The sequence below is a fragment of the Amblyomma mixtum genome, chromosome 2, assembly GCF_055824585.1.
Source record: "Amblyomma mixtum isolate Tamu chromosome 2, ASM5582458v1, whole genome shotgun sequence".
In the NCBI taxonomy this organism is placed as follows: Eukaryota; Metazoa; Arthropoda; class Arachnida; order Ixodida; family Ixodidae; genus Amblyomma; species Amblyomma mixtum.
The window spans coordinates 303,648,534-303,671,319 of NC_143013.1; the positions used below are offsets into that span (position 1 = coordinate 303,648,534).

Sequence of the window (22,786 nt, forward strand, 5' to 3'; positions counted from 1 at the left end):
CGGCAAGCGCCTAACACAGCCGACTCCCCGAGACTATGCTCTGCAGCACTTGCTCGGTTGGCCGCGTTCCGTGCAGTAATGAGAGAGGCACTGCTATATAACATCACCGGAACTATATACGATCGCACTTGCTCGCAACAACGTGCCACGGCTGCGCATCGCTTTCGTACACAGAACACAGTCGAGAGAGGGAGCAGTCGCTTGGCTGCGTCGCTTGGCACGTAATCCGCTCAAATCGAGGCCTCCGCCGGAGCTCGCTGAGAGGTGCGCGCGCTCCCCGGTCCCGCGGTTTGGACGCCTAGGATTATCCGCGGCTGCCCGCAATTTCGCGGTTGTTCGGTCGCCTCGGCTAATCCGCGCAAAGGCACCCATCGTCGATGAAAGGGAGCACCCCCTCCTTTCTCCACCACCGGCAAAGCCCCCGCCCTGCCTCGCGCCGTACCTTTGTCGTCAAAAGGCCGCCGTTAATGAAACATCCTCCACGACTGCAGAAGGACGCCGCTCCCTCCGCTTTAGCCGTTCGTCTTTCGGCGCTTTATTTTCTTTGTTCGATTGAGACACTATTAATTTGCGGCCGAAATGGGCTTACGCGGTTCTAAGAAGGGAGCGCCCTGTTCTCGCTTCGCTGTTCCACGTGGAGAAACAGAGAGAGCGGCGCTGCGCTAATTGTGGTAAGGACCCAGCTAGCGAGTGGGACGGCGCCTTTAATTGCGGACGAGTCAATCGTGGGCCTTGCTTTTGCGGCGGGGCCTGCGGAGACGCTTTGAGGGATTTTCGCGAGACCATCCCACTCGCCGCTACCGTTCCGTGCACGTTCCAACTACGAGAGCATTTGGATAACGTGGTTAGCGAAGTTTGGAATCGTTACAGACTTCAGTTAGCTCCCGGTCGCCCTTGCACGACCGCTGCTTCAGAGGCTTTTGAGCGGATCCTCAGCTAACAGCGAAGCGAAAGTAGTCAAAGGATCTTTGTTTTCCCCCAATTCGCAAATCGGCTCTTCATTATGGGAAGAGTAGAAGCGGTTAGAGGCATGCTGAGAATATATAATGGAAAGCACAGAAGAGTGCTGCTAAAGTCAACCTTTTACGCAAAGATGGATCTGATAAAATTGCTGTTTTGAGCCGAATATAGACACGCCTCGATAGGAAAGCACCTTTCCGACGCTATTGAAGAAGCAATGCCTGACATATAAATTACCTTCTTATCTTGCTGCAGACAGCACAAATCACTGAATGAATTCGTAAAGCCCTCAACTTTCTGGAAGCGTGATACGCATCTAAGTCGAAAGTAATGTTCCAGTAGAAAACAAAAATGATTTCCACTAGAAGTCTTAGTGTAGCGTTGTTTTCTCGCTCTTATGTTGTTGCCTGCCTCGTTTTTATTTTCGAACTATAGAAGAGCAGATTGTGTGCAACTTTTTTTCAAATTTTTCTTTCCATATTAAAGGGACCATGAAAAGAATTAAAAGCCACTTGTAAATGTTAGAAGTGATGCTCAGAAGCATTGACACCAAGTATGAGTCTTCGGAACTGAGCCGGCAATTTATTATGAATTTTTGAAAATCGTGTTTTTTAAAATTCGCGGGCCGCTTGGTGTCTTCGTAGGGAGCAATTCTGAAACCAAAATCGGGAAAACAGACGTCACTAGTCCCATGACGTCGGCAGGCCACCACACGCTGTCATTCGCTAGAGCCGCGGCAGCTTCGACGTCACGGGCACATTTCCGGTAGCGGTGAAAATCGTCTGCTCGAGCTGCCGCGCGACCCCCTCGGGCAAGCGCGAGCGAGGGCATTGCCTTCGCGCATATGGTTTTAATTTACCTCTGCCGCCTCTTTCTGTCGCGAGTTCGGGAGCCACTCGCAGTGCCTTTTTCGACCGCCCAAGATGAATACGCCTTGCTGTGTCGTCGGCTGCAAACCCAGTGACTGGCGAGGTGTTGAACTCAGGCATGTTATTCCTAGAGACGTGCGTGAGCGAGCAGCCTGGATGGAGCGCATCGGACTGCCAGCGTCGCAATCCAAGAAAGCGCCGAGACAGGAGAGACGCTGCCGACGCACGCTGCTCCTCGGGAGTGCGACAACCGGAAGTTGTAAACCGAACGTCAGCGAATGACGTTTTCATGGGCGGAGCCCAGTCCCGGAGCTGTTTTCTTTATTTTTTTATGGTGCCCCGCGCGTACGAGTTGAGGGGGGAGAGGAGGAGGGTGATTTTTAATCGCCTATAACTTCGTTGTTATTGATGCTAGCTGAAAAATTCTTGCGCTGGAGTGACGAGTGATGGATTGCCTATCTTTACATAATCTCAATTAATTTGTTTCATGGTCCCTTTAACTGCACCCTTCGTCAAAGTATGAAACGCAAGAAACTTGCTTCAGGCCCACGCTATGTATCTCGTTATCCATGCTATAGACCTCTAGAAGGTGAGAAAAATGCTCCTCCTTACTCCTCCGAAACACAGAACTTCCATGGATGCTACAATAAGAGCCTCATTACACGGTTAAGAAGCAGACGACTTGTTCTCTCTACTTTTCACAGAGACCGTGCACTTTAAATGAATCCTGAAATGATTTTTATGGGCATATTCTAGTGGAACAGATCTGTAGAGGTGGCCTTTGCGGGTTTTCGAGTCAAATTTGAAAGCGTGGACCATGTAATTTAGAAATATTTTAAAAAAATCGCTTCTTTTAATAGCTCGCAAACCAATTAGGACGGCTCGCCCAGACTGCCCACTAACGTCATCGAGGCGGGGTACGCGGCGGAAGGTGTCGCTGTAATCGAGCGATTGCGAGCTGTTGCGAGCTATTGCGAGTCATCATCATCATCAGCCTGACTACACCCACTGCAGGGCAAAGGCCTCTCCCATGTCTCTCCAATTAACCCTGTCCTTTGCCAGTTGCGGCCACTGTATCCCCGCAAACTTCTTTACCTCATCCGCCCACCTAACTTTCTGCCGTCCCCTGCTACGTTTGCCTTCTCTTAGAATCCACTTCGCATTACATGCCCTGCTCAAGCCCACTTCTTCCTCTTGATTTCAACTAGGATATCATTAATCCGCGTTTGATCCCTCCCCCACTCCGCCCTCTTCCGATCTCTTAACGTTACACCTATCATTTTTCTTTCCATAGCTCGTTGCGTTGTCCTTAACTTAAGCTGAACCCTCTTTGTTAGCCTCCACGTATCTGCCCCATAGGTGAGTACGGGTAAGATACAGCTGTTGTATACTTTTCTCTTGAGGGATATTGGCAAACTGCCATTCATGATCTGAGAGAACCTGCCATATGCGCTCCAGCCCATTCTTATTTAGCGATTTTTAAAAATTATTTCTAAATTATAGGGTCCACGCAGAGCTTTCAAATCTGACCCGAAAACTCGCAAGGACCAACTCTCCAGAGCTGTTGCACTATAATATGCCTATCAAAAACGGTTTGGTTCGGTTTATTAGGGTTTAACGTCCCAAAGTGACTGAGGCTATGAGGGACGCCGTAGAGGAAGGCGTAGTGGAAGGCGCAATTTCGACCCCCTGGGGTTCATTAAGTGCACTGACATCGCACAGTACACGGGACTCTAGAATTTCGCCTTTACCGAAATTCAGCCGCCGCGGCCGGGATCGAACCCGCGTCTTTCGGGTCAGAAGCCGAGCGCCGTAACCACTGAGCCACCGCGGCGGCCCATCGAAATCATTTCAAGGTTCCTTTAGGGAAAATTTCTGACAAAAGTGGTCTGCATGCTATCTATAGACTTCTTATAGACTCCGTTGCCTTCCTGTAGATATTTCCTTTTGTCTCTTCATAGTCTCTCGATTGTCTATAAATAAAAGTCGACTAAAAGTGTATGGCCATAAATATATAGATTGTCAACAGATTGCTATAAGGTGTGTATTGCGTATAGAATAATCTATATGATTTGTCTATAGAAAGTTTACAGACTTTATAGACAAAAGTCTATGGACAGTCTATAGAAGGTCTAAAGAAATTTTTGCAAGGGATAAGCTCAAATACATAGTAAAGACTCACGTGGGCGACCTGGCGACGCGCCCCACGGCCGTGCCAGCGACGGGCCTGAAGGCTGATGCGTAGGACAGCGGCGGCGCGCCGCCGAGGCTGCCGATCAGCGCCGCCGGCGGCGCATCGTCGACCAGCGAAGAGGCGAATGCCGGCTCGGCCAGCAGCCTCGGCGGGCCCGGCGGCGGGGGCGGCCAAAGCGCGGCGGCCCCGTAGGGAGACTGCTTGGCCCCGCCCATCCACACGTAGTCGCCGAACACGGGCGTCCCGCCGCCGGTCGCCTTGCCACCGCCGCTGAGGCAGAGCAGAGGCGGCGGGAACAGCGCCGGACCGCCGCCCGACAGCGGCAGCACCGGGAAGTACGGCGCCGGTGGAGCTGCCACTGGCTGCGGCTGCGGCTTGGGAGCCTGCGTGCATTAGGAGAGTTTCAAATTGGGCTAGTTGGTGGTTGTTATTCTCGTGCATTGTTGCGCTTACGAAGGAACGGGGACACAATCAGGGACGACACAGAACATATGTGCGCAAACTATGGCGGACACTGCGTGCATTGTCCGCCATGCGCTCACTGGACGCTATCACGCGGCCACTACTGTTTGGCTCAAATGCAGAGAAGAGTCAATGGACGTGCTGCGATACTCCGCGATCGGTACACTTTGAATCTGGAGAAGCTCGAGGAACTCACTCCTTTCTTTCCTCACCGTGGGTGCAACGAATGCCCGAAATGCTACGGACACCCTGGGGCACATCCGGGCTGCAGCTCAGGTCACGTGGGACTACAGTCGGATGCAAATCAAGAACAAAGCGCCAAATGCCCGTTAAGGAGTCCCTCCAGCCAGCAGCGTCGACCGATTGTCACGACGTAGCGATTAGTCTTCTTATCATCTAGCGTGACATCGCACGTGGCTGGCAGGTGCAAAGGAACTAACCGCAATGTCATGACAATCCTTCGACGCCACTGGCTGGATGGCCTTCTTGGGGGGCATTTGCCGCTTCGTCCTTGAGCTGTATGCGACTATAGTGGCTTCCGGATAGTTTCGGCAAAGACTGAGCGTGAATATGTCTTACCTAGGCAGAATTCTTCTGAGCGCTCTGCTCTTGCTTCTTCAGTAGAGAGGGCAGGGCTTAGGCTTCAGTTTGTGGCTTAGCCGCGAGCCAAGTGGGTCTCAATATGAATTCAACGGGAAGCCGACCCGACCCGTCCAATGCGCATGCACAGTTCACGTTAACAAGTCTTCTCTGAGCTGCTTCAAGAGCATATATACAGATGAAACCTGTTTTTTGGAGGAAATAGAGATGTGAAATGAAGGCACAGCTATGAATTCTATGAAGTCAAAGGCGGTATTAACTCTGAGGGCGCGTGTCATACCCAGAAATACTGGACAAGAGCGTTTTTCAACGGGAAGTTGTTATGAACGCAATTTATTTATATATCGTAAGATACCACTATAACAATCTCGCATTTATGGGTCACTCTTGGAGAGAGCCGTTGAGGGTGGGAGGGGGGAGGTAGGGGTCACATCTGATCCAGGTATTCCCTCGACTTTTTTGGCTAAAAAATGGGGTTCCGCGTGGTTTTCCTACATAAAACTTCTCGCTTGTGGTCGACCTCTCCCTCCCTCCGTAAATCCTCCCCTGCACTAGGCAATGTTCAGTCTGTGCTATTGCTACACTTCTGCGAACAGAACTTAGCAGTGGTCACAACAATCTAGTCCCTTTCGATGTGCAGCCGTCACGGCCTAACTGAGAACTGATCTTGCAGCCTCATGCAAAACTAGTTGACTGGTTAAGCCTTCACGACGGTGACAAAAATTCCCGAATTAACGCATCCAGTCATCCCTTGCTACGGGCCAGAAATTCGTCTCTGAGAAAGGCTATATTCTGAGATACCTATGGAATGAAATCGCTATACCGGGGTCGAGTCTGAGCGTGTACAGTGTTGTTGCCCGAGAGCAATATACCCACCTGGAGGGCGTCCCTGTCGCCGGCGCCCGACGATCGCGCCCTCTTGGAGGCCGACGAGGAAGATGAGGAGGACGAAGAAGAGACGGCCACGCGTCGCCTCGAGCCCCCATTGAACATGGCCTTGACGTCCTCCCAGGCGTAGCTGACGTCCTCCGGAGGAGTCCCACTGAGCTTGATGTGCCTCCGCCAGGAGTTGAAGTTTGCTGCGTCCGGTTGCACGTACTTGGAGTCCGGCAGGCGGTGCGAGTGGAAGATGAACTTGTTGGGGCTGAAGAAGAGCGAGCAGTAGGCGCACTTGATGCACTTTGCGCGCGACGAGTTGTAGCGCGCCGGCACGAAGCTGCCGCGGCATCCCCAGGCGCACTGGTGCGTCACGTCGAAGGCGAAGTTCTCGGGCAGCTTGGGCGGCGGCGTGTCCGTCAGGAAGGACTTGCAGAGCCGCTCGGCCTCGCGCTTGGTGATCATGCCGCAGCGGCGGGACGACACCGGCATGGCGCCCGCGCGCCGCAGCAGCTCCAGCTGCACCGGTGTGCACTGCACGCACGTGATGCCCAGCGCCACGCGCCGGTTATGGATCTCGTTGTACGAGTAGTCCTTGAGCAGCGTGTTGGAGATCTGCGCCAGGCTGAGCCGCTCCTGGCCCTCGATCACCAGCGCCACGATGGGCACGCCGTACAGCAGCACGGTGCGCACCTCGTTGGCGGCCGAGGCTGACTGCTGTTGCTGCTGCTGGGACGAAGAGTGCCGGCTCCCGCCGCCGCCCCCTCCTCCACTGCTCCGGGGCGCTGGTGGATGCGGCTGCTCCTGCGGAACACCGCACATGAGTGGACTTCGGCGATCACTGCAATGGCTGCGAGTGCATTAGTATTGTTTTAACAAAACTTCATGCTGGGCTAGTTGGTGGGACATAGTTGAAACTTGGTTCAGCGCGAAAGACGAACACAAAGAAAGGAAACGACACACACGGAGCGCTCCGTGTGTGTCGTTTCCTTTCTTTGTGTTCGTCTTTCGCGCTGAACCAAGTTTCAGCATTAGTATTGCGTGGCTTTTACACAGAGTAAAGATAAACGCTCCTTTGTCGGCGTCTCATATTTCAGTGCTTTTCAATCTGAGATGAACTGGCGGGGGAGGCTTGGAGAATGTATCGCTCAACCACACATCCCGCGTTCTCTAGAATGCTGTTGGCGCATACTTTTTATAGCGCAGTGGAGCTCTGCTTTTGCATTCTGAATAATGACGAATGTATGTAGGACTTCATATATTCAAAAAAGCCTCGAATACGCCTTTTCTGAGACATAGAGGCATGAGTAGTCGTCTGTCACGCTGTGCGGTGCGCTGCGCGGAATAAATACTTGCATAAATACGTTGTCAAGAGGCAGCGTTTCTAGTCAGGCCCATACCTTTCTGCCGTATATTTCAAAGCACTGGCTTCGTTGTACTCAACGCGCCGGTGTCCTCTTTGTACACTCACCTGCGCGGTGGTCGTTCGGTTCCAGAAAAGGTCCCGTGGCTCAGGGCGCGTGGTCGACGGAGACGGGTGCTTCTGAAAAAAAAAGTTAAAACCCTCACTTGTAATGGGTCACACGATAATTTGTCGCTCATCATCGCGAGACACTTTTAACTTGCCAACTTTGCATCGGCATCGCGATAACAGAAGAGACAAAAACACCATTTGAAATAAGGCGAAAAAAAGGGGGCAAGAGTTTTAGGACATTCTGCCTTCCGTCGAGGGTAAAGAAGACACACCGATGAACTGTGTCTTCCCCTTTCCATACCCACGAAAGGTCCGTTCCCTTGCCTACAGATCTCAAACTTGGAGTGCGTGGTCACAGACGGCATAGTAGTAGTAGACCTTTATTCGGCCATAATTTACAGGCCGAGCATGTCGACCGCCTGGACGACCGGAAGTCGCCCCCCCCCCACCCAGTAAAAAAAACAAAAAAAAAAAACACAGACGGCATATAGACTCAGTGGTTAGGTGAGAATGACAGCAGTTTGTTCTCTTTGGTCAGTGTGTGATTACGCGTTCCCAGACTGGTGACGTTACCGAGATTTAAGACAGTCATATTGAGACAGAGTTTTAAGAGAGAAAACTACACAGCTACTACTATTGCTGTTGCTACCTTTAGGGCTGGTGCTAATACGACTCCGTATTCTCCACGAAACCATTATGATGCGACCATCTCTTTAAAAAAAAAGCCGATAAAAGGATTTTTCATTTACATTAACTTCCGTAATACCTGTAAGCTATGATTATACTGACACCCCGCAGTCTGGACACTGTTCTGCCTGTGGATACTGCGGTACGTGTGTTGATACCCATTTTCTTCCCTACAGTTGTGCTGTCTTAAAACAATAAAAATACATACACGCCGACTCGAGCGATCAGCTCACGAAACGATCCTAGAAACTCAAGATCGAAGCGCAGGCCCTAAAAAAAAAAAAAATCGCGAACGGCGTTCCGCAGAAACACGACTACATCCACAAGGATCGAGTCCTCTTCCCGAACCGATTTCTTTGCACCGTCCTGCCGCTCACTCCATCGTTTCGCGCAACGCGCCCTGCAGAGTTTCACCAATCGCTGCGCGCGCGCTTGCCCCAGGAGTAATCCGGTATCCCCCGCCCGCCACACGCAGCATCCCTATAGCTCCGCGACGCACCGGGGAGCTGAGCGCGCTTCCCCGCAACACGATCCCCGTTCGGCCGTCGATCGGGACTGCATTTCACGACCCGCTGACGACGCCCAACGACGCCGACGCCGCGTGTGTCGCTGCTTTCGGCCGACCGAAGAGGGGATAACAACGCCGACGGGAGGACGATGCGCTCGGCCGGGGAAGTTAAGCCGCCGCTGGCTGCAGTTTGAAAGCCGCGGAGAGAAAGAAGCTGTGTGTGTGGCCGCGGCGGGTCGGGTTGGCGCGCACCTCCTGCTATCGGCGACGCGGTGCCCCATCTCGTGGTTCCTTTGTACCGTGAAATGTCATTACACTCTTCCTCCTCTCCTCCGGCTTTGGCTGCGCGGAGGAAATCTGGTCACGGAGCACCAACAGGCGGGTCGAACAGCGCGCGTGGATGAGAACAGGAGCTTCAGGGGCTGTTTGGGGGGGGGGGATCTTCCTCTTCTTCTTCATCCTACCGTGTGGCGCGCTCTGCCGCTTCCCCCGCCGGCCGGGAGCGGATTGGGGTTCTAACTCGTTTACTGTCGATCAGGGTGCATTATCGGGGGCCGCAAAGGAGTTTGCTTTGGCCGGATTTAATTGTTTCCCGCCGGTTGGTGTCGACCGTGTGGGCTGCCGGGTCTTTAGCGGTTTCACTCCTCCGCCACTGTAGAAGCGGCTTAGCCGTTTTCTTTTATCCGCGATTTTTTTGTTTTCGGTGACGCTCCTGGCTTTCTTGCGCATTGAACAAGCACAGGGCGAATAGTATATTGTTGGTAGGCGGGGTACTTTCTCGCAAAAAAAATCCCCGAACGGAGAATCAATCAATCAATCAATCAATCAATCAATCAATCAATCAATCAATCAATCAATCAATCAATCAATCAGTTGATCAATCGATCGATCGATCAATCAATAGTGTTCATTTTCATGGCCAACGTGAAATGTATTATGAAAACAAACAGCTGGTACCGCAAAGTAGCTAACCGTGCTATCGAGCGGACCAGAACAAACGTGAGCTATAGTCGACGACCGATTCACCCAACTCGCTTCAGCATAGAGTTTGCTATAGCTACATTGCTGAGTGGTAGCTACAGTACCCAGAACTGCGCGCATTTGGGCATAAATGTCTACAAACGGCTAAACGTATCATTTTGAAAATTGTGTGCTTTTTTGGCCAGTTCTAAGCAAATGCTGCCAACTTGCGCAGGTTTGAGAAAAAAAATGGCGGCTTTCCTTGGCCAATCAGGCACGAGATCAATGTTAAATAATTAGTATATCGCACGTGATGTAATATAGGCGATGTGATACATGTGATGCTCCTATGCCGCGATATTCCGGTTGCCATTGAGGTAGCTGCGTAAATAATACGCGAATGTGTCTCCTGTGTCTAATCATCTTATCAAATGAGGCGGCTGTATAGTTTTTGTCGACGAAAAATATAAATAATGAATTTATCAATAGGAAGCGTAGGATTTTCGGCCCCATGCACTTGGTATTCATTTTGTTCATAGGAATTTGACTCATGGTGCCCTCAGTTTCAGTCATTCGCTGTCAAAGAAATCGGCCAGAGTACACCATGTGATTAACGACCATGACCGCGACAAAAACATCACCTTCTGCCGCGCTTTTACACTCACAACCCGGTATGTATTTGCGTCTCAGGTGCATCTTCATCACGTGTCAGTGAGCGTGCGGTCCTTGTTGCAGTGCGTCTCGTCGAGACTGTATAGTATACTATATAACTGCAGCACCGGAGCGACGCCATCCGATCAGAGCACCGTTCGGTTCATCTCGACCTGCTCACATGCGCAGTAAACGAGCGTTAGCGACGCCACACACTGGCGGCCGCGTTTCGAGCGCGACGCGTGGGTTGCGGGGGGATATCGCTTACAGCGCCGGTGCCCGGAACTGAGCTTTCTTCCGCCCTTTCCCATTCCTCCTTTCCCAGGCGTCCGCTTCTAACTGCCTGCGGCGTCGCCTTCGCCGTTACACGAGCAAAGTGCACGTGCATGCGATGGAAGTCTCTGACAAGCTCTCGCTGTCATGAAGCAGACAGCCATGCATACATCGTCGAAAAGCAGCACGAAGAAAGGAAGACGGAAGGAAGGCAGCCCTAGACTATTTAATTACCAATCACGCAGATAATTAAACGCGCAGCTTCCTAATTATTCGCCAAGCGAGAATTCATTTTGATTTTTTTTTTGTCTTTTAATTTTCTAGCTACTGTCGCTCGCTTCTCCCTGATATAAAAGTCGATGTCGCTGCGACAGTATCCGGAATTTCTTTGAACCGAACGATGGTTACGCTGTCGCGAGCGGAGCGTAAATGAAAAAGGTGCAAGCCACGTACACGTGGTCTTTGCCGATAAATGAATTTTTCGTGTTAGTTTACCTACACGATATTACTTGTAAGGCCAAGGAGGCTCAGCCAGACAGTGACATTTTTTGTCACAGGGATTGAATTTACGCAATGAACTAGTTGCGCTAAAATAGCGACACTGGAACAGGGACACTCTATTAATGTCAATCTAATTATGTAAACAGAACTCTGTAGCACAGGTATTATAGTCATGTCTGGCAAATAATAATAATAACAACAAAGAACGACACCACTGCTCTATATTTGTGCTGGTCATATTTCTCTCGCGGTTCGTCTATACGACCGCAAGCGTCATGCGCCTAGCCGATAGTATTCGACACTTCAGGAGCTGTAGGACTTGTGAAGTCCACCTACGTTTTTGAGTTAAAAAAAAACGGTTAAACCGTACGACAGGAAAATATGCACCTTCGGAATCAAGAATTGAGGTTAAACGATGAATTTTATACTCATCGTTTAACCCCAATTCTTGATTCCGAAGGTGCATATTTTGGACTGACGCGTGCTTGGGAGCAGTTTTCACTGCAGAGGTGCACATAGACCCTCCGGGAATATATTCTCGAACAATCGCCGAGGCAGCCGTCGCCGGCGTGGGTAACGGAGTGAATTCCACAGAAAGGCAAACGTACCACAGATCGCCATAGGGGCAGGTGGCCGGATTAGATTAGGAACAAACTGCCGACGATTGGATAGATAGATAGATAGATAGATAGATAGATAGATAGATAGATAGATAGATAGATAGATAGATAGATAGATAGATAGATAGATAGATAGATAGATAGATAGATAGATAGATAGATAGATAGATAGATAGATAGATAGATAGATAGATAGATAGATAGATAGATAGATAGATAGATAGATAGATAGATAGATAGATAGATAGATAGATAGATAGATAGATAGATAGATAGATAGATAGATAGATAGATAGATAGATAGATAGATAGATAGATAGATAGATAGATAGATAGATAGATAGATAGATAGATAGATAGATAGATAGATAGATAGATAGATAGATAGATAGATAGATAGATAGATAGATAGATAGATAGATAGATAGATAGATAGATAGATAGATAGATAGATAGATAGATAGATAGATAGATAGATAGATAGATAGATAGATAGATAGATAGATAGATAGATAGATAGATAGATAGATAGATAGATAGATAGATAGATAGATAGATAGATAGATAGATAGATAGATAGATAGATAGATAGATAGATAGATAGATAGATAGATAGATAGATAGATAGATAGATAGATAGATAGATAGATAGATAGATAGATAGATAGATAGATAGATAGATAGATAGATAGATAGATAGATAGATAGATAGATAGATAGATAGATAGATAGATAGATAGATAGATAGGTAGGTAGGTAGGTAGGTAGGTAGGTAGATAGATAGATAGATAGATAGATAGATAGATAGATAGATAGATAGATAGATAGATAGATAGATAGATAGATAGATAGATAGATAGATAGATAGATAGATAGATAGATAGATAGATAGATAGATAGATAGATAGATAGATAGATAGATAGATAGATAGATAGATAGATAGATAGATAGATAGATAGATAGATAGATAGATAGATAGATAGATAGATAGATAGATAGATAGATAGATAGATAGATAGATAGATAGATAGATAGATAGATAGATAGATAGATAGATAGATAGATAGATAGATAGATAGATAGATAGATAGATAGATAGATAGATAGATAGATAGATAGATAGATAGATAGATAGATAGATAGATAGATAGATAGATAGATAGATAGATAGATAGATAGATAGATAGATAGATAGATAGATAGATAGATAGATAGATAGATAGATAGATAGGTAGATAGATAGATAGATAGATAGATAGATAGATAGATAGATAGATAGATAGATAGATAGATAGATAGATAGATAGATAGATAGATAGATAGATAGATAGATAGATAGATAGATAGATAGATAGATAGATAGATAGATAGATAGATAGATAGATAGATAGATAGATAGATAGATAGATAGATAGATAGATAGATAGATAGATAGATAGATAGATAGATAGATAGATAGATAGATAGATAGATAGATAGATAGATAGATAGATAGATAGATAGATAGATAGATAGATAGATAGATAGATAGATAGATAGATAGATAGATAGATAGATAGATAGATAGATAGATAGATAGATAGATAGATAGATAGATAGATAGATAGATAGATAGATAGATAGATAGATAGATAGATAGATAGATAGATAGATAGATAGATAGATAGATAGATAGATAGATAGATAGATAGATAGATAGATAGATAGATAGATAGATAGATAGATAGATAGATAGATAGATAGATAGATAGATAGATAGATAGATAGATAGATAGATAGATAGATAGATAGATAGATAGATAGATAGATAGATAGATAGATAGATAGATAGATAGATAGATAGATAGATAGATAGATAGATAGATAGATAGATAGATAGATAGATAGATAGATAGATAGATAGATAGATAGATAGATAGATAGATAGATAGATAGATAGATAGATAGATAGATAGATAGATAGATAGATAGATAGATAGATAGATAGATAGATAGATAGATAGATAGATAGATAGATAGATAGATAGATAGATAGATAGATAGATAGATAGATAGATAGATAGATAGATAGATAGATAGATAGATAGATAGATAGATAGATAGATAGATAGATAGATAGATAGATAGATAGATAGATAGATAGATAGATAGATAGATAGATAGATAGATAGATAGATAGATAGATAGATAGATAGATAGATAGATAGATAGATAGATAGATAGATAGATAGATAGATAGATAGATAGATAGATAGATAGATAGATAGATAGATAGATAGATAGATAGATAGATAGATAGATAGATAGATAGATAGATAGATAGATAGATAGATAGATAGATAGATAGATAGATAGATAGATAGATAGATAGATAGATAGATAGATAGATAGATAGATAGATAGATAGATAGATAGATAGATAGATAGATAGATAGATAGATAGATAGATAGATAGATAGATAGATAGATAGATAGATAGATAGATAGATAGATAGATAGATAGATAGGTAGATAGATAGATAGATAGATAGATAGATAGATAGATAGATAGAACTTTTATTCACGTCAATTGCCAGACAACATAAATCAGGCCTACCAAAGCCTCAAAGGGCTTGAGTGGCAGCGCCTGGCAGACAGCTAACATTGGCAAAACAAAGGAAAATAGAGACGTTGCAATGAACTTTGCAAAAAAAGAAAATGGTCACCAAACAGAATGAAACAAATATATAACTATTACAACATCAAGAAAGATTACAGTGATTTGAAATTAATACAGTAAATAGCTGAAATAACTACGGGGCAGGAAGCAACACGGAGACATACCGCAAAGTTTTTTTCAGGGTGTATTTAGTTTTCATGCGGAGTACAGTAGGAGGCAAGCTATTGAAACAGGCAGGTACATAGTAATGACGTGTGCGCTTACCGTACCGGGTTGAGGAGCGAGGAATGCAGTAGCGGTATTTTGGTCTTAAATCCCGGGCAGGGACATATGGAACGGTGAACTGACTGTACCAGAAGTGTTTTAGCACAATAGTTTCTGTTAATAAAGAGTTAAAACTTGGAAGCTTTAGTCTTCTAAAAATATCAATGTCATTACCAATGGACAGGTCGTAAGCAATATTCTTTAGAAGCAAACGCAAAAGCGAATTCACCCTATGTTGCCAGCGAACCGTGCAGTGACCATAAACAGTAATTCCGTACCTAAGTACACTATAGGCTAGAGCATGTGCAACACATTTACGGACAGAAAAAGGCTAATGTTATACAGGACACACGATACAGCACGAAGCCTTTGGCAAACAAAAGAAAGGTGCGATTTCCAAGAGAGATCACTGTCGAAGGTCAGGCCAAGATATTTGACCGAATGCGCATATTCAACTGGTACACAGTTGCAATTAAGACAAGAGGAAGTATGCAAATAAACAAGGTCAGTTAATTCAACTTGTTTTAATGGGTTATGAAAACAGATCAGTTTTGTTTTAGAAGTATTAACATTAATAAGATTAAACTTAAACCAGTCCATGGCTTTAATAGCAGCTATCTGTAATGCTGTAACAGCATCAGTGTATTTCTTTGCACATGCAACAATAACAGTGTCATCAGCATACTGAAACAGCAAAGATGGCACACTGTTAGCAAGGTCGTTAACGTATAGATTGAATAATAAAGGACTTAATATAGAACCTTGCGGGACTCCAGAGGCAATTGCCGTGAAATCGCTATGGAATCTTGAAATCGACACATATTGGCGCCTATCTTGTAAAAAGTTAGTAAGCAGTTCCAAAAACGAACCTCGAAATCCCAGCGCAGAAAGTTTATCAAGCAAAAGAACGTGGCAGATGCTATCAAAAGCCTTGCTAACGTCCAGAAAAAGAGAACATGCGACTTGATTCTTATCAAAAGCTGAATTTAGCACGTCAGAGAATTCTTCAAGAAGAACCGTTGTTCCTTTTCCTGCTATAAAGCCGTACTGACAAGGTGATAGAACACTGTGCGTATTCAAAAAATTCGTCATGGTGAGTAATAGATGCTTCTCAAAAATTTGGCCAATGCATGGTAGAATAGAGATAGGTCGGTAATTACTCATAATGTTTCTGGAGCCACCCTTGTACAAAGGTATAACTTTAGCAGTTTTCATTGAAGCAGGTATTATACCAGTAGAAATGATAGTGTTAAGGATAACTAGTAGAACACCTTTAATTACTTCAAAATTTCTGCACAATTCAGAAATCGTGAGGCCGTCATGACCAGGAGATTTGCTACGTTTAAGACTGAAAAGTATACACCTTAAATCACTTTCAGTAATATCAGGAAGGAAAGCAGATTCCATCACACTGAGAGGCATAGGACAGTCGGTAGGAGGGGTTCGAGATGCACCAGAGACCAGAGAAAAAAAATTGTTGAAGTCATTCGCAATGCTCTGTCCATCTTTATGAAAATTCGAGATGAAATATGTATCATTGTAGATAGCAGCGCTCCCTCCTTTCAGACTATTCACCAATGACCATGTTTTCTTGCTGTTAAAACGTGCGTCATTAAACTGAGACCTAAAGTGGTTGCGCTTGGCCAGACGGATCATGGCGTTGACACGGTTTCGTTCATGTTTAAACTGCAGTCGTAGCTGAGAACAGTTTGGGGCACGTCTTGATCGAGCCCAGAGCAGATCCTTCTCTTTAATGGCTGCCAATATTGCGGGAGACATCCACTTATTGTCTAAATTTCGTTGTTTAACATTCACCATGCGGGAAGATTCTGCTTTGTGTGAACGAAAAACATCGACGAACCGATCATATAGGTCCGCAGGGGACACACTGTGTATAAAAGAATCCCAATCATGCTTTGCTATTCTTTCGTCAAGACGCTTATAATCAAGTACTGAGACCTTTTGCTGGCTGTGCATAGATGCAGGATGGCTGGAACTATCTGTTAACGAGCAACAAATGAAATAGTGGTCTGCAAGCTTGACCTCAACCACAGCAGACCGCACCGACAGGTTTTGAGAACGCACGTTGATGTGGTCGATGCAAGACGCGACCAGCTGCCCAGCTAAGTATTCCTCACGTGTAGGGCTGTGGATTGTAGTCGCTAGCCCCCACTTTGATAAAGTGTCCAGATAATCTGCGACCGTTGACACAGTGGGGCGTAAAATATCGATATTCATATCACCGATAATGCACACGTGTTCTTCGCGGGAGAACGATGATAATGCAAAATCTAGCTCAGCTAAAAAGATTCGACCGTTACAACACGGAGGGCGGTAAATTGTGAGAAGAACCAGCGACAACCAAGGTGTACTTAGGCGGAGCGCAACTACTTCTGCTTGAGTGAAAGGAACACTAATTTCAGAAACGGACCAAGAATCCTTAACAAAAACTGCGATTCCTCCTCCCATTCTTTGTAAACGAGTGTAAGAATATAACTGGTAGCCTGGCAGCGAGAACTGTAGTAACACGTCTGACGAAGCGTTCACTTCCGTGAGAGCAATGACGTCAAAACTTAAGTGAAAAGGGTGAATTAACGCACAAAAATGGTCCCAGTGTTTCCGTATACTGCGAATATTAACATGAGTAAACTGAAATGAATTGCCTGTTTGATACTGAAAGAACTTCCGGACTTCAGAAAAATCGGAACACTTCACGAAACCTGTATCAGACATGGTTATGTTAGTTTCTCAAGATCCGAAAACTTGTTGATGCGAATGAGAGGTGCGCCTTCGGACCGCTTTGCAAGGACCTTCCCATTTTTGGTCCAGACGAACTCAAAACCCTTTTGTTTGCCCCGAGACCTTGCTAGTCGGAACAGCTCACGATTAACCCGAGACAGGTTATCGTTAAAAAACAGCCGAGGAGACTGGTCGTCTTGCACCAAATCAGGAAGGCCCTTCCGAGCTCCGAGCCATTTCTGCTTAACAGAAACCGACTGAGTCTGTACTAGGATCGGTGGGATATAGTCGCCTCTGGACGGTAGCCGATGGACTGCTGAGATATCTGCTGGTTGAAAATCGGTAATGTTTAGTTTGCCTGCTAAGGTACTTAAGAAAGTGTGCAAGTTTTCATCAGATTTGACCGGAAGGCCGTGAATCTCGAAGTTACATCGTCTGCTGTATTGTTCGAGATCATTTATCTCTCCACTCATCCTGTCAATCACTTCTTTCTGGGAAACTACTGTTGAAGACAGTGATTGAACTTGTGACCGAAGATCTGCAAGCTCAGCCTGATTAGTGGTCACTCCAGCAAGCACAGAGTCATACCGTGACGAAAGGAAGTCAATAGCTGACTGTATGTCCTCGACTGCTGAAGCAACCTTTTCACTAGCTTCCTTGACCAACAACAGTTCTTCCATTTTCCCCATCAGTGCTGATACAGTGGTAGTCAAAGTATCCAGCTTCACATTCAGAGCAGACAGTTGCTGCGAGAACGAACCACCATCGGGGTTGGATGCTACGTCAGGTTGCGCCACCGAATCATCCTTGCATGAAGGACACTTCCATGTTTCACGTGTTACCGTACTCATCTTCTTGTAGGCGTTATCAGTAACTGACGAGCAGTTTTTCCCCAAGTGAAATTCGCCCTCACAGGCACAGCAAGTCATAAATTTCCCATCTTTCGGTATGGCTTTTGAGCAAGAAGTACACAAAGAAGACATGGTGCAGTCAGCGGCAAAACACGAAAAGTGATGAATTACAACAGGTGTAACCAACACTCACCTGCCAAAAGCGAAGCAAACGTTTAGACCGGGACAAAGGTTTGCCGCTGACTGCAACGGTCCACGAAGTTGACGGTCTTTAAATAGTCGGTGATCGGCGCCAGGGGGACATCTTTGGCAGGTCCAGAGCGAATGAAGGCAAGGATGGCTTGCGATGTCGAAACAACAGCTTTCTTGAGCCGCATGCGCAGATCAGTCACCCGAAGCAGTTGCGAAGGTGATAGCCGTTGAAGATACGAGCCGCTTTCCGGCTGATACTGTCCCCTGGCTTGCAGAGCTCACCTGCCAAAAGCGAAGCAAACGTTTAGACCGGGACAAAGGTTTGCCGCTGACTGCAACGGTCCACGAAGTTGACGGTCTTTAAATAGTCGGTGATCGGCGCCAGGGGGACATCTTTGGCAGGTCCAGAGCGAATGAAGGCAAGGATGGCTTGCGATGTCGAAACAACAGCTTTCTTGAGCCGCATGCGCAGATCAGTCACCCGAAGCAGTTGCGAAGGTGATAGCCGTTGAAGATACGAGCCGCTTTCCGGCTGATACTGTCCCCTGGCTTGCAGAGCTCACCTGCCAAAAGCGAAGCAAACGTTTAGACCGGGACAAAGGTTTGCCGCTGACTGATTGGAGCTATAGCTCGTACGACTTCTTGAATCAGGCAGTGCTAACTTGGACAAAGAAATGAACAGGACGAGACTAGGAAATTCACGGGGATAAATTCGCCGCAGTCAGAGCAGCCCAGGGTTAGCCGGAGGTCAGTGGGATAGGCCTTTGCTCTGCAGTGGAAGGTATAAATGAGCGGATGACAGTGATGACAACTGTGGCCCAGTTTACTGGAATGGTAAGCAGCACAGTAAACCGATCGTCTTCCGAGTTTACTGCGACTTGATAGTCACTTGTACAGTGGTGTGGGTCCAATTTCAGAACCTTTAAAACAGTGCTTGGGAGCTTGATTCAGTGTACTGGATTACTACTCCGGCTATGCTAAATGAAAAAATTGTTCACTATTTAGCCGTTTTTGTCTTTTTCTTTGCAGTTGTTTCTACGTTTCGTACTTAAACCTCTGCAACATTGTGTGAGTAAAGGTTGTATCTCTTGCTTCATGAAGGCCGTCACTGACGCCGTCTTTTATAAGGCACCTCTTGTGAAAGACTATTTCCGACACTGTAATTAATGTCCGATATCGGACCGCACGGGTGAAGAACATGGTTTCTCGGGGGGTCGAGATAATTTATTCTGGGATCCTTGTGTGCTTAGAATGAACCGTATATGCATGTGATATACGAAATGCGTGTGCTTCGAGCTTGTTCTTAGAGAAAAGTCGTGTATGACTGAATATGGTATACCCCAGAGCCGCGAAGAAATCCTGCAGCCTAATGAAACCTAATTTTAGGAATCTCTCATTAATAATTAAAAAAAAAGACGCCTAGGGTGTGTCTGTAAGAACTCAGTTAAATTGTCGTCCTGATGTACAGCAACTCAATGGGTCTGCGTTTTCTTTTCATCTATGAATGTTAAACCTTTGAAAACTGCGATACAATTTTAGTTACGCGGACCACAGGATATGAAAATGAATAAAAAAGTACGTTAAAAACTGACACAAAAACACTGCTGCCTTATAATTTTAATGCTCAATCAAATTTCCCACGGTCCTTAATGAGAAATTCCTTCCTCGGGATTTTCTGGCTCACTGTGACGATTTGGACTTTTCAGGTAATAAATTGAACTGATCTGAACTACGATCGCATGTTTAAAGTAGTTCAGGGAGTATCTATATTTGACAGACCTCTTAAGGAGTTTGTCGTTAAACGTTATTGCGTAATGTTAACGGTGCATTAATGCCTTTAAGTGATAGTCTTATCCATACCAGGTGCACATGGCTTTGTAAACTAACCGGCGATCAAGTACCGAGTGACAAGGAAGTTCTTGTGGTTGCAGCTAACAAAAATCTGTCAGTAATAAATTGAGAAAAATAAACGAAAGCATTTTCGGGTAGTCATGAACACCCTGTAGATCTGATAAACTTTTGTAACACTTCATATTTGTTATCACCCAGCTTTGTGGCTCAGCGGCTTTAGCGTTCGGCTAGCTGATCTGAAGGTCCTGAGTTCTATCCCGGCCGGAGCGGTCGAATTTCGTTAGAGGCGAAATACAAAAACGCCCGCATGCTGCTCGTGCGATGGCAGCGCACTTTAAAAAAAAAAAAAAAAACAAAAAAAAAACATGCGGTCCAAACTAATCCATAGCCATAACGGTGTCCCATATAGCCCATGTGCTGATTTGCAACAATAAACCCCACAAGTTACAACTTATATTTGCTATTAGTCACAACTTGATCTTTCACCTGCGCTATTTATGTCGTAGTGTTTTTTTTTTTTTTTTGCAGCTCTACTCTGCGGAAACTCCTTCATCTCTAAAATCTAACTTGAAAATGAACATCTTTATGATGATTCACGCTGATATAATTTTATTTATTATTTTCCCTAAACTTTTTTCTCCTTTCTTTCTCGTACTGGCTTGGGTTGAGCGAACGACGTGCTTTGGATTACAACGGTGCCGGAGAGCCATGCCAATGACCTCCGCTGGTTCCGGGAGTTAGATTGTATATTCAGCAATCCCGAATAACACGCGATTAAGAAAATGTATTCTGGCTACCTTCTCGTCATTCTTTACAGTTTTTTTGTTTTATTCGTTCTTGCTTTTACATATTGTGCGTACGCAAGCAGCTGTGTGCCTGCTGCGATTGTGTTAAATTAAAATGTGAAATGCGCGCACAACTAAAAAGAAATTAAGTGTAGCTGTATCAAGCAACGAAATGTAATCATTATATGTACTAGGAAACGGCGAGGTACATGCATGCAGAGGATTGGAACATATCAGAAAATACATACTATGCAGTATGTATATTTTTAGATTCAGCCAGTAATGTACCTGTGTATTCTTCTCTGGCTCCCTTCGCAGCGCGAGAAAGTTGCAGGTCTCCAACTCTCACAGACCGATATATTTACATTCATTCTATCGGGAACAAACGCTACAGCTGCGTTAATAACGAAAGCAGGGTCTTATATGCGACTTGTGCAAACATTTAAACATCGCAGTTGGGGCACGTGATAAAAAGCAACGATGTCACGACAAGAACCATAGCCTTTGTCCGCAGGCCTCTGTTTAGAAGCCCGTGTGGTCAATCCTAAAGCTGAGGTCTAATCAGTCACATTTCGTGATTATGCCGGGACGTGACTATACGCACGTACAAATAGTTACAAGACCCTTCTTACCAGCACAGAGGAGACAGCTTCCTTCTGCATTACTCTTACACAATAAAAAAAAATGTAATGGAATCGTTTCGGGTAACATTATTAGCCACGACATGTTTAGCCGCCATCTGCACTGCGGGAAGCGAACACATTCCCGTACAAATTACGTGTGGTTGCTGTTGTCACTCCCTCGAATGGAAGGAGTGCCTCGCCCTTGGAACGTTCGCTAGAGTGTTGCCACAGCTACCCAGACTCAATGACCGTGTTACACAGAATTAGCGATAATGCGCGGGAACAGGTCGAGTAGCCAGGACTATTAACCGGTGTAATCACGCCTCTGAAAATTATCCAGGGAATAGTGATGAACTAGAGTACATCTTGATAGGGACGCTGCAGGTTGGCACATGTCATTAAACCGAAAAACTATACCTGTCCCTCCAGTACTCAACTATGGGTCGAAAATCTGAGGATGATAAAATGCTCCAAATAAGGCTAACGACAGATATGACTGAAATGACAATGATAGGCTATAGAATGTAGAAATAGCAGACGAGAGTTGGTTACATTTTTTAAACAGCTGACATTAACAGCAGGCAATGCACTTCGGCAGGACACGTAACGCGTATAACCGAAAACCAGTGGTCCTTTATACAGGGAAGAGCTGGATGACAAGGGAAGACGAAAAACTAGGCCGAGGGAAGCCGATAGCCAGGTCGCAGTCTTATGAGAGAAGAGCTGGCGAAGAGCTGGGCGATGCTATAGGGAATATTCACTGCAGTTTTCAGCTTCTTATTGTCATAAACGCTGACTATTGTTTTTCTACAGCTGTGTATAACTACACTGTGCAAGCGCAGGACAAACTTCAAAAGCAAGATTTTGCTACCCATCGGACGAGTAGACCATTCCCTTCAGTATCTTCAGAACATCACCTTACAAATTCCGCAGTTTCCTCACAATTCAAAGTGATGTCCAAGACAGCTGGGCTTCCACACATCTCGTGCTAAAGCAGGATAATTTACACCATACATTATATTTGCTTTAGTGCATACATACACGCTTTATAAAAGCTCGCATACGCATGTCCCAAGCTTAATCCCGCTATGGTGGAGTCGTTGGTGCAACTTCCAGCCATACACGAGAACGTGCATCTGCGCGTGGCAGAGTGCTCACATGTCCCGCAAGGACGTCACGTTGTCGC

General features: G+C 45.5%; 1 protein-coding gene across 2 annotated transcripts in view; it reads right to left on the minus strand.

Moving 5' to 3' along the window:
• fuss (SKI family transcriptional corepressor fussel) overlaps nucleotides 1-22,786 on the minus strand; it is a 58,460-nt gene that overhangs the window by 25,241 nt on the left and 10,433 nt on the right. Inside the window, exons 2-4 of one of the 2 annotated variants that reach the window (XM_089570185.1) lie at nucleotides 7,433-7,504; nucleotides 5,962-6,759; nucleotides 4,012-4,406 (exon numbers count right to left, since the gene is read on the minus strand). In XM_089570185.1, the coding sequence (XP_089426311.1) occupies nucleotides 4,012-4,406; nucleotides 5,962-6,759; nucleotides 7,433-7,504 (1,265 nt within the window). Of the gene's footprint in view, nucleotides 1-4,011; nucleotides 4,407-5,961; nucleotides 6,766-7,432; nucleotides 7,505-22,786 lie in introns of both variants that reach the window. The other variant, XM_089570184.1, reaches the window with a different exon arrangement.